A 12906-nucleotide genomic window follows, 5' to 3' on the forward strand; every position below is an offset into this window, starting at 1 on the left:
TTAGATGAAGTTTTCTATCTTTTAAAATGGGATGTGCTAGTTTCAGTTCTTTAATATGTAAATCCCAGAACTCCTTTTACGTTACATTCTCAAGATAGCTTCAGCTTTTCTAACAATAGGTACCATCTCAGCTTAGACAATGCATTAAAGGTGGGAGGTTAAAGTCTGTCTGTGTCCCAGTGTTGAGTCAGGCTGGTTCTATTTCTAAAGCTGGTCTCACCGAATCTTACATGGATTTATGCAGTTTTTGAGTAAAATAAAATGTAATTCTGCAAATACAAATTCACCCATAGACTTATATGTGCACGCGTGCAGGAGAGACACGTATGAGTGTGAGTGCGTGTGAAAGAGTGTGTGTTAAGGTTGGTCAAGTATGTATGTGAGCGTGATGGGGTATAAGCCTGTGAGAGGATGTGTGCATGGATGTGAGTGAGGGGGTTACATGTGTGTTTGTATGAGAGAGGGTCTTGGCGTGAGTATGTAGGAGTATGTGTGTGTATGAGAGTGTATGGTACAGTGGGGTCACCTGTAGTGTGATATGAACCCAAGGTCCCAGTTGAGGTCATCCCCATAGGTTCCAAACTTAGCTATCAGCCTCTCCTTGGCTATTTTGTATTGAAGTTCACCTTAGAGGATGGTCACCTGAATGTCCCGGACTGCTGAAGTGTTTCCCGATTGGGAGGGAACACTCCTGCCTCGTGATTGTTGTGCAGTGTCCATTCATCTGTTGTCATGGCATCTGCTCTGTCTCACCAATGTACCATGCCTCAGGGCATCCTTGCCTGCAGCGTATGTGATAGGCAACGTTGGCCAAGTCGCATGAGTACCTGCTATGTACATGGTGGGAGGTGTCCCCATGTGTAATGGTGTAATGGTCTTGCAGCAGCTGCTGTGACGGTGTTGTATGGTGTCGTGGTCAAGGTTGTCCTGAAGGCTGTGCAGTTTGCTGCGACCAATGATCTGTTTGCAGTTTGGTGGTTGTTTAAAGGTGAGAAGTGAAGGTGTGAGGAAGGTCTTGGCAAGGTGTGCATCCTCATTGATAATGTGTTGCAGGCCGTGAAGAACATGACGTAGTTTTTCAGCTTCTGGGAAGTACTGGATAACAAAGGTTACCCTATTGGTTGCAGCCCATGTCTGTCTCCTGAGGAGGTCATTACAGTTTCTTGCTGTGGCACATTGGAACTGGCAGGCAATGAGTTGAGCTTTGTACCCTGTTCTTATGAGGGTATCCTTGAGCACTTTCAGGTGTCTGTGATGTTCCCCCTCATCTGAACAGATTCTGTGTATGCGTAGGGCTTGTCCGTTAGGGATGGCTGTTTTAATATGGTTTGGGTAGAAGCTAGAGAAGTGTAGCATTATGAGGTTATCCAAGGGTTTACGGTAGGTGAGGTGCTGAGGTGTTTATCCTTGATGGATATGCATGTATCCAAGAATGAAACAGAAACTAAAATGTAGTCCATGGTAAGTTTGATGGTGGGATGAAAATTGTAGTTGTTTCAGTGAGTCCTCGCTATGGGTCCAGAGAAAGAAAATATCATCAGTATATCTGATATATCGTGTCTGTTAGAGGACCTGTGTGGAAAAGAAGTCTCGTTCGAACCTGTGCCTGAAATGTTGGCATATTGGGGTGCAAATTGGTCCCCGTGGCTTTCCATGTGTCTGGATAAAGAACTGGTTGTCAAAGGTAAAAATGTTGTGGTCAAGGATGATGCAGATGAGTTGTAGGACGGTGCTCGGAGATTGGCAGTTGTTGGTATTAAGTGCTGAGGATGTTGCCCCCATGCTGTCATCATGGGGGATGCTAGTGTAGAGTGCTGACACATCCATTGGGACGAGGAATGTTCCCGGTTTGACTGGTCTGTGGGTACTGAGTTTCTGTAAGAAATCTTCAGTTTTGTGACAGAAGGTGACGTATAAGGAATAATGCAAGAAGTATCAGGAATGAAAGTGACAAATGCAGAGCATGGAATAAGTACTTGGAACTATGATGTTGTGGCCATTAGAGAGACCTGGATGTCACAAGGGCAGGAATGGTTCTTGGATGTTCAAAAGGAATGGGTGGGGGGTGGGGGGGAGGGGGAAGGTGAAAGAGGTGGGGGAGTGGCATTGCTAATCAGGGATAGTATCATAGCTGTAGAAAGGGAACTCATCGAGGAGGGTTTGTCTACAGAGTCAGTATGGGTGGAAGTCAGAAACAAGAAAGGAGCAGTCACTTTATTGGGAGTTTTCTACGGGCCTCCCTAGTAGCAACAGAGGAGCAGATTGGGAAGCACATTTTGGAAATGTGCAGAAATAATAGGGTTATCATGAGTGACCTTAATAACTTTCCTCATTTTGATTCAAATAGTTTGGATGAAGCAGTTTTTGTCAGATGTGTCCAGGAAGGGTTCCTGATGCAATATGTAGATAGGCCAACTAGAGGGGAGGCCATATTGGATTTGGTGCTTGGTAATGCGCCATGCTAGATGTCAGATCTCTCAGGAACGTATTTCAGTGATAGTGATCCCAACTTCCTGACCTTTACTATATTCATGGAGAGGGTTAGAAGCAGATAGTGTGGGAAAGTATTTAATTGGGGACAGGAGATTTACAACATTTTTAGGCAGGAACTGGGGTGCCTAAATTGGGAACAGATGTCCTCAGGGAAATGCACAACAGAAATGTGGAGGTTGTTCCAGAAGCACCTGCTGCAAGTGCTGGACAGGTTTGTCCCACTGAGGCAAGGAAGGGAGGCAGATTGAAAGAACCTTGGGTGACAAGGGATGTGGAACACCTAGTCAAGAGAATGAAGGAAGCCTCCTTAAGGTTGAGGAGGCAAGGATCAGACATGGCTTTACAGAATTACAAGATAGCCAGGAAAGAACTGAAGAATGGACTTAGGAGAGTTAAAAGTGGGTATGAGAAAGCTTTAGCCGATAGGATTAAGGAAAACCCTGAAGATACCTACACTTACATGAGGAACAAGATGATGGCCAGAGTGAGGGTAGGGCCAATCAGGGATAGTGGAGGGAATTTATGCCTGGAGTTGGAGGATGTAGGGGAGGTCCTTAATTAATATTTTGCTTCAGTATTCACTGCTGCGAGAGACCTGGACGTTTCTGTGGACAGCTACGCTAGAACATATTGATGTTAGAAAAGAGGATGTGCTGAAAATTTTGAAAAATGTAAGGTAAGATAAATCGCTTGGCCAGACAAGATATATCCTAGGTTACTACAGGAAGTGAGGGAAGAGATTGCTGCACCTTTAGCAATGACCTTTGCATCCTCATGTCCACTGGATTAGTATCAGATGATTGGAGGGTGGCAAATGTTATTCTGTTGTACAAGACAGGGAATAGGGATTAGCCTGGAAATTACTGACCAGTCAGTCTTATGTCAGTGAAGGGCAAAGTATTGGAGAGGATTCAGAGACAGGATTTATGATTACTTGGAAAACCATAGTTTGATTAGAGATAATCAGCATGGCTTTGTGAGGGGCAGGTCATGCCTCACAATCCTTTTTAAATTCTTTGAGTATGTGACAAAACACATTGACGAAGAGAGAGCAGTGGATGTGGTGTACATGGATTTTAGCAAGGCATTTGATGAGGTTCGCTATGGTAGGTTAATTCAGAAAGTAAGGAGGTATGGTAGACAGGGAAATCTGGCTGTCTGGATACAGAATTGGCTGGCTCATAGAAGACAGAGGGTGGTGGTAAATGGATAGTATTCAGCCTGGAGCTCAGTGACCATTGGTGTTCCACAAGAATCGGTTCTGGAACCTCTGCTCTTTGACTTTTATAAATGATTTGGATGAGGAAGCTGAAGGGAGGGTTAGTAACTTTGCAGGTGACATGAAGGTTGGGGGAGTTGTGGAGGGCTGCTTGAGGTTGCACTAAGACAGGATGCAAAACTGAGCTGATAAGTGGCAGATGGAGTTCAATCTGGAAAAGTGTGAAATGATTCATTTTAGAAGGTCAAGTTAAATTGTCAAACGGAAGAACACAGCAAGCCAGGTTGCATCAGGAGGTGGAGAAGTCAACATTTCGGGTGTAAACCTTCATCAGGACTGAAACATTGACTTATCCACCTCCTGATGCTGCCTGGCTTGCTGTGTTCTTCCAGCCTCCTGCTGGTCTACCTTGGATTCCAGCATCTGCAGACTTTTTGTTTCCACTATATTCCAAAGTAGTTCATTCTAGACTGTAACTACTGGCTACATGGTATTGATTTGGGTGGCCAACAATGGGCCATTGCGTTACTTGAATTCAGCATTATCACCTCTCATTCACCATCCTCCTTATGGCCCATGATAGTCTAGACTGCTGATGCATATCATGTATCAGCTGTAGCTCATTTGATAGCACCTTCAACTCTAAAATGGGTGCATTCCATGGATTGGATCTACAAATGTATACTAATACTCCTTTGCACTACTGCAGCATTGGAGATGCAGTCTTTTCAAATGGGATATTCTGATGGATATAAAATATCCTCTGGTACCATTTAGAAGAAAGGCAAGGGAGTAATTTCTAGTGTGCTGACCAATATTTATCTCAACACCACAAAAATAGATTATCTAATAATTGTCACATTGTTTATGGCAGTTTACTGAGTGCAATGTAGTTGACGCTTTTCCTACATGACAGTAAAGGTGATATATGATTGTCCGTAAAACACGTTGAGACATGCAGTGATTGGTTGAAGTGCAAATAATGTAAGTCTTTTTTTAATATAAATATTCTCATGGCATAAGAAGACTGTGGCATTGTCCAAGTGACACTCACTTACTTTGTTATTTGAGAGATATTTTCCCTTTGTCTAACTTCACTAGCATCTTCTTGTAGTAAAGCCTGAGACCTGTTCTTACTGCAACAATTTGCAAATCAGTTATTCGTATTGATATTTTGCTGGACGTGATGCACCCTTTTTCTGGATTGGTGGTGCTGGAAAAGCACAGCAGTTCAGTCAGCATCCGAGGAACAGTAAAATCGACGTTTCGGGCAAAAGCCCTTCGACAGGAATACAGCTGTATTCCTGATGAGGGACCTTTGCCCGAAACGTCGATTTTCCTGCTCCTCGGATGCTGCCTGAACTGCTGTGCTTTTCCAGCACCACCAATCCAGAATCTGGTTTCCAGCATCTGCAGTCATTGTTTTTACCACCATGATGCACCCCTTGTATCAATAATGTGTGCCTTCGACTGGTGCTTGAAGTGCCCCTGTAGCTTTGCGATGACTGGATCTCAGGTTGCTGAAATTAAGGACAACATCTTAGTTTTCTTCTTCTGTTGGTTCTGATGGGATTGAGTGTTGTGTTAGGAGGCCATTGGTCAACAAATGTGCCAGATTAAATTCCAGTAAATTAGGTGGATTGTAGTCTCCCCCACATCTGAAAAGCTGGGATCGGTGATGACCAAAGAAAATTGAAATCTGTGTATGCATCACGAAAATATAACTATCAGATTAAAAAATCCAAAAAGGCCAATAGAATTTTTTTTATATACTGGAAGATTAGAATTTAGTGAGGAGGAGGAAGTTGTGCTGCACTGATACGAAGCCCAGGTTAGACTCATTCCCACCTTAGCAAGCATATTATTGCCTTGGAAGGAGGTGCAGGTTCACCAGAATACAATAGACAATAGGTGCAGGAGTAGGCCATTCTGTCCTTCGAGCCAGCACCACCATTCATCATGCTCATGGCTGATTATCCTCAATCAGCCTTATCCCCATAACCCTTGAGTCCACTATCCTGAAGAGCTCTATCCAATTCTTTCTTGAAAGTATCCAGAGACTTGGCCTCCCCAGCCTTCTGGGCAGAACATTCCATACACCCACCACTCTCTGGGTGAAGAAGTTTCTCCTCAACTCTCTTCTAAGTGGCCTATCTCTTATTTTTAAACTGGTTTGGGACTTACCCATCAGCGGAAACATGCTTCCTGCCTCCAAAGTGTCCAATCCTTTAATAATCCTAATAATCTTATATGTCTCAATCAGATCCCCTCTCAGCCTTCTAAACTCTAAAATATTATCTGAGCTTCAAGGTTTGGATTGATGAGAATATTACAATTATAAAAGGTTGAAGTTATTTTATTGGATGTTTTAGTATTTTGGAAGTAATTAACAAAGTAGATCAGAAGAAGGTTTTTTTTCTGCTAGCTGCAAGATCAAGGTGAAGTGAGTTAAGACATGGCCCAATTGTTGAATGGCAGAACAGGCCCGAGGATCTGAATGGCTTACTCTTGTTCATATGTAACTCTCAAGCTTGCTTTGTTAGCATCTAAAAATTTTGGAAGCTGGTGTGATAATTGTCAGTTTAGATCAATAATACTCCTGCCAGAGTGCGAGACCCATACAACTGTAGATAGCAATGTGCATGTTTAAATTCATGAATTTGAGATGGGTTTGACTTGATTAGTAAAGAGGGAAGGACTATTATTATTTTCGAGGAGAAAATAATAACTTTCCTCATTCCTGAAGAAGGGCTCATGCCTGAAACGTCGATTCTCCTGCTCTTTGGATGCTGCCTGACTTGCTGCACTTTTCCAGCAACACATTTTCAGGACTATTATAATTGTCAATTAGCACTGATTGTGATTGTCTAGTATGAATTTATTATTTAAATTTGTTGGCTTCTGTGGAACACCTTTGGATCCTTGTTTTGTAATCTTAATTAGTTTGGGAGATAAAATTATTCATGAATGTTGCAAGAACATAACTAAACCATTCAATATCCTTAACCACATATTCTTGTACTGTCCCCATTTCTCCAGAGTATCCAAAAATCTATTGATCTCTACCTTCAATGGAATGGAACGTAGGGACAAGAGTAGGCCATTCAGCACATTGAGCCTGCCTTTCCATTCCATACATAGTTGATCACTGACTCTAGGACCACTTTCCCACACTATCTCTATAGCCCTCGATGTCATTAATTTCCAGGAATGTATTAGTTTCTGTCTTGAACCTGGTCAATGATGGGTCTTTGGGATAGAGAAGCTTAACCATTCACCACCTTCAGAATGAAGAGATTCCTCCAAATCTCAGCTTTAAATGGCCCATTCCTTAATGTGAGACTATCTCCCCTGTTCTAGAGTCTTCTGCCAGGGAAACATCCTACCTGTTGATTCTGGAAAAGAGAATCCCAAAGATTCCTGAAACTGGCCTCTGGTTCTGGGCCCCCATCTACCTTGTCAATGTCTTTAAGGCAGTATGTATGAAAGAGATCGCCTCTTTTAAAGTCTGCAAAATGTAAGCAATCTAGTCTGCTTTTCCTTTAACACAATTCCTCCACCCTCATCAATCCCAATCCAGGAACCCCTCAGTATAATTTTCCTTGGGTAAACAGGCCAACCAAATTAGTTGCAATACTCTTGGTGGTCTCACCAAGATTGTGGAAAGACTACTTTATTCTTATACACCTATCTATTCAGGCATAATATATTATTACATTCACTCGAATCTAAATCCTTTTGTAGTTTCTTTGCATCAACTTAGTTTTGTACATAGAGTCATGGAGATGTAAAGTATGGAAACTGACCCTTCGGTCCAACCCGTCCATGCCGACCAGATATCCCAACCCACTCTAGTCCCACCTGCCAGCTCCCGGCCCATATCCCTCCAAACCCTTCCTATTCATATACCCATCCAAATGCCTCTTAAATGTTGCAATTGTACCAGCCTCCACCACATCCTCTGGCAGCTCATTCCATACATGTACCACCCTCTGCATGAAAAAGTTGCCCCTTAGGTCTCTTTTATATCTTTCCCTCTCACCCTAAACCTATGCCCTCTAGTTTTGGACTCCCCGACCCCAGGAAAAAGACTTTGTCTATTTATCCTATCCATGCCCCTCATGATTTTGTAAACCTCCAAAAGGTCACCCCTCAGCCTCCGACGCTTCAGGGAAAACAGCTCCAGCCTGTTCAGCCTCTCCCTGTATCTCAGATCCTCCAACCCTGGCAACATCCTTGTAAATCTTTTCTGAACCCTTTCAAGTTTCACAACATCTTTCCGATAGGAAGGAGACCAGAACTGCACTCAATATTCCTAAAGTGGCCTAACCAATGTCCTGTACAGCCGCAACATGACCTCCCAACTCCTGTACTGAATACTCTGGCCAATAAAGGAAAGCATACCAAACGCCTTCTTCACTATCCTATCTACCTATGACTCCACTTTCAAGGAGCTATGAACCTGCAGTCCTTTGTATCATCAGCAAACTGGAGGGCAGATGCTTGATCCCACTGTCTAGGTTATTTAATATTGATTGTAACTTGAGGTTCAATCACTGATCCTTGCAGTACCCCACCAATTCAATCTCAAAAGCCAAAAATGACCCTTTTAGGTATTCCGATGTTAATACACACCTCCGGAATAAGTGGGATTTGACGTCAGTCCTCCGGGTTCAGTGGAAAGGACAGTACCATTATGCAACAAGAATTCCTAAAAATACCTTTTATTCTTAAATAATGCGATGAGATAGAGTTGGACAGCCAAACCAAATCAGACTCTCTCCCTCTTTATTTGCAAACAAAAACCTTCACAGACTCTCAAAATTGACCCAAATTGTTCTTAACCACAAATTTGAATAACCAATCCCAGCGTCGGTGAGTAATCAGTTCCAGACACTGGATTGTATCTTAAACAAAAGACTCAGCCTTTATTAACAATACAGTAACTTCACCAAGTAAAAGTAAACAACTAACTGGCTAGATTACTGAAGTGGTTGTCAGAATGCACTGTTCCATAGGCTTGGATGATGGTTTCTTGGTTGATTTTTTTTTGAAGATGTCAGTGAGGTCACCTTTTCAATTCACTCAGATGGAGGCAGCAATACTTACTATTTAGGTTCCCATTCTTATTGGATAGTAATTTATTGTTACATGTATTTATGAAAATACAGTAAAATGTATAGAAGTCATCATAATCTTGTGCCATTTTAAATACATAAATTATAAAAAGATATAAATCCACTACTTTTTGTCATTTAAATAAATGAGCTGGATGTGAACGTAGGAGGTACAGTTAGTAAGTTTGCAGATGGCACCAAAATTGGAGGTGTAGTGGACAGCGAAGAAGGTTACCTCAGAGTACAATGGGATCTTATCAGATCGGCCATTGTGTTGAGGAGTGGCAGATGGAGTTTAATTTAGATAAATGTGAGGTGCTGCATTTTGGAAAGGCAAATCAGGGCAGGACTAATTCAGTTAATGGGAAGGTCCTGGGGAGTGTTGCTGACCAAAGAGAGCTTGGAGTGCAGGATCATAGTGGAACCTGAAAGTGGAGTGGCAGGATTGTGAAGAAGGAGCTTTCCTTTATTGGTTAGAGCATCGAGTATAGGCACTGGGAGGTCATGGTGTGGCTGTATAGGACATTGATTAAGGCACTTTTGGAATAATGTGTTGCTGGAAAAGCGGAGCAGATCAGGCAGCATCCAAGGAGCAGGAGAATCGATGTTTCGGGCTTATGTCCGAAACGTCGATTCTCCTGCTCCTTGGATGCTGCCTGACCTGCTGCGCTTTTCCAGCAACACATTTTTCAGCTCTGATTTCCAGCATCTGCAGTCCTCACTTTCTCCCACTTTTGGAATATTGTGTTCAATTCTGGTCTCCCTTCTATCGTAACGATGTTGTGAAACTTGAAAGGGTTCAGAAAAACTAACAAGTATTTTGCCAGGGTTGGAGGGTTTGAGCTATAGGGAGAGGCTGAATTGGTTGGGACAATTGTCCCTAGAGTGTAGAGGCTGAGCGGTGACCTTGTCGAGATTTTAAAAATTATGATAGCATGAATGGGATAAATAGACAAAGTCTATTCCCTGGGGTGGGGGAGTCCAGAACTAGAGGGCATAGGTTTAGGGTGAATGAGGAAAATATTAAAAGGAACCTAAAGGGAAAACCTCTTCACACAGAGGATAGTACGTGTATGGAATGAGCTGCCAGAGGAAGTGGTGGAGGCTGATACAATTACAACATTTAAAAGGCATCTGGATGGGTTTATGAATAGAAATGATTGAGAGGGATATGGGCCAAGTGCTGATAAATGGGACTAGATTAGTTTAAGACATCCGGTCGGCATGGATGAGTTGGACTGAAGGGTCTGTGTCTGTGTATGACTCTAAGTTGTGGAATTTCAAAGTTGACCACTGATTGATTCCTTTCTCATATAACTTGTTTTGACTTTCACTAATTTCATCTTTATGTGCACAGTAGCCTTTTCCATAACTGAGGGAGAGGAGAAGGAAAGAACACACAGTGTGCACTAACCTATATATGTGATTTATAACGGTTACTTTTTCAAAAAAAACACTTTGGGAGGGTATGGGGGTGAGGGATATGATTGCCATGTGATATTATTGTTACAGTATTAATCCAGAGACCCAGGAGATGTTCTGGGGGTCTGGGTTCAAATCCTGCCATGGCAGGTGATGGAGTTTGAATTCAATAAAAATCTGGAATTAAGAGTCTAATAATGACCTTGTCGATTGTTGGAAAAACCCATCTGGTTCACTGATGCCTTTAATGGGAAGAAACTGCAATCTTTACCTGGGCAAATTAAATGCCCATCCCCGCCCCCCCATCCCTAGCCAGTGATGGCCTGATCATGAGTGAATTTTAAAAAAGTTCAAAGCCACATATGGGAAATGATTGCAATGGTTTTTTTTTTGTTGCATATGAGTTATGTTCAGTTAAGATCAAATTATCTACTTGTATAAACAGAATCACCTCAATTGATGCAATAAATGGGCAAAATATGTTTAACTTGGTCAAACTTGGTAACTACTGTATGTCATCCTTTATATTTAAATATCATTTGTAACTTTTTAATGTCTCTCCTAGCAATTCAGGATGCATGTATCGGATTGTGCAAACTACTGGTCTGGATGGGAAGAACCTCCTTAAATTAATACCACTTTCCAACATGCCTGGACACTACATCCCAGCCATTCCTCTTCCCATTTCGGTGTCTACCACTGCTACCTCTTCCAAAGTAAATGTGTCAACCGTGTTTCACATGACAGCATCGCCTAAAACAACAACTTGTAATGCGCCAACGTGTTTTCCTGTGTTACAGCATGCCAACACAGGAAAGATTCTAATAACATCACTGGAAGGATCAACCACCCAAACTGCAACATCTCCCATCAATCCCTCACAGAACAATACATTTCCAGCATCAGCAGTTCCATCTTTGCAATGTCCTAACCTAACAGCAGTTACTTTGCCTAGTCTACCTGTGCAGAAGGTACAAGCTACTCCGAGTTTAACTACAAGTCAAAAGTCTTCTGATCTGAGAACAGTTAGTTTGCCTGCTTTACCAGTGCAGGGGACCCAAGCATGTTCTACTTTGGCTCCTGATCAAATGGTTTATAATCTATCAACAGCCACCTTCCCTGGTCCATCTGTACAGACCAACCAAGCATCGTCCACATTGGCAATTGACCAGAACACTTACATGCTTTTAAAATCTCCAGTGTTGCCCGCTGGCCATCATCTTCAGATTCCTGCAAATGCAGAAGTCAAATCTGTTCCAGCATCTTCTCTGCCCATTGCTATCCGGCAGAAGATCTTGTCTACCACAGCAACCAATTTCGTTAACACAACTGCGTCAGCAATGACATCTCCAACTGTCATCTACGTTTGCCCAGTGAACACAGTGAAGACGGTGCAAAAGCGTCTCCAAAATATTCGTCCCAAAAATATTTTGAATGTGCCCACAACTTCCACCACTGGTTTTAGCCCTGCTCTAAGTACAAATATCCCTCCTGTTGTTGCCTGTGGTGAAGTTGTTTCTAATGCTGAGCAAAACTTGCCTAAGGATAGTCCAATGAAATGGGTTGTGCAAGCAAATCCACAGTCTTTAGCACACTGCCTTATTCCAGTTAAATCTTCCAACAATCTGGCCTCAGAGATCTTAAAGAGCTTGGCTGATCAGCAGAACATGGAGAGCGCCACTAACCTGATACCGTTACCGGCTACTGCATCTACACAAATGGACTCTGACTTATTTTCTCTATTCAAGGAAAATGCCCTAGTTATGTACAATGGTAAAGTCTACCTAGTTGTGCAGAAGAATGGTGGATTGCCCAGCTCGCACCCAGAAAGTGCTCCAGCTTCCACAAACCATGCAGAAACGGACACTACATTGCCTGCTGTTGTATCACCTATTGATTTACTGACAAAAATCAAAGAAGAACCAGAGGATCCTGATCCTAAAACTGCCACACAGGAGAACAAATTTATAAATCAACCAATAGATTCATGTACTACAACAGTCAGTCACCAGGACAGGAGTCAGGATTTACCGGGCTCTCTGCATGAGGTAAGCTTTCTCATGGTATTAAGTTCTTTGTTAGTGAGAAGAAACATTGACACGCTCTGTCCTGTTCTTAATAGAACTGGAAAAGAGGGTTACAGTACACAATGAGGCCATTCACTCCTGTGTGTCTGTTGCTAATTTTATCCTGCTTTGAATGTTAAAGTAATTGAATGTTACAATGTTCAACTGCATTTTACTTAGAGGTCTAATGAGACAGTCCCAGTATTCTGTGGAACAGAAGTTTTTTTTAACTTGTTAGGTTTACATATTCCAGATGTTTTTCACAATTTTAATATTATGCAGGAAGTGTGGGTCTCTTGTTTACTTGCTCAGTCAAAATCTTGGAAGTCCCTTCTTGACAATTTTGCAGGTCTATCTACAGCACACGGACTGCAGTAATTTAAGAAGGTAGCTCATCACCACCTTCTCAAGGGCAACTAAGGATGGACAATACACAGTGGCCCAGCCAGTGACACCTATGTTCCATGAATGAAAAACAAATGCAAATATCTGATCTGATATTGCAATAGCCTTTATAATGGAACTTCCCAATCAAGCCAGAGTGAAATCTCAACGTCCACAAAACAATAAACTTGCAATTCCATGTACT

At 42.3% G+C, this 12906-nt stretch overlaps 1 protein-coding gene across 2 annotated transcripts in view; it reads left to right on the plus strand.

Annotated features, from left to right (window-relative positions):
• The window catches only part of LOC132828472 (ligand-dependent nuclear receptor-interacting factor 1-like), a 62864-nt gene that overhangs the window by 24429 nt on the left and 25529 nt on the right, over positions 1-12906 (plus strand). For both annotated transcript variants that reach the window (XM_060845632.1, XM_060845633.1), the window contains exon 2: positions 10817-12299. In XM_060845632.1, coding sequence (XP_060701615.1) covers positions 10817-12299 — 1483 coding nt within the window. The remainder of the gene's footprint in view (positions 1-10816; positions 12300-12906) is intronic.

The sequence above is a fragment of the Hemiscyllium ocellatum genome, chromosome 26, assembly GCF_020745735.1.
Source record: "Hemiscyllium ocellatum isolate sHemOce1 chromosome 26, sHemOce1.pat.X.cur, whole genome shotgun sequence".
NCBI classification, from domain to species: domain Eukaryota; kingdom Metazoa; phylum Chordata; class Chondrichthyes; order Orectolobiformes; family Hemiscylliidae; genus Hemiscyllium; species Hemiscyllium ocellatum.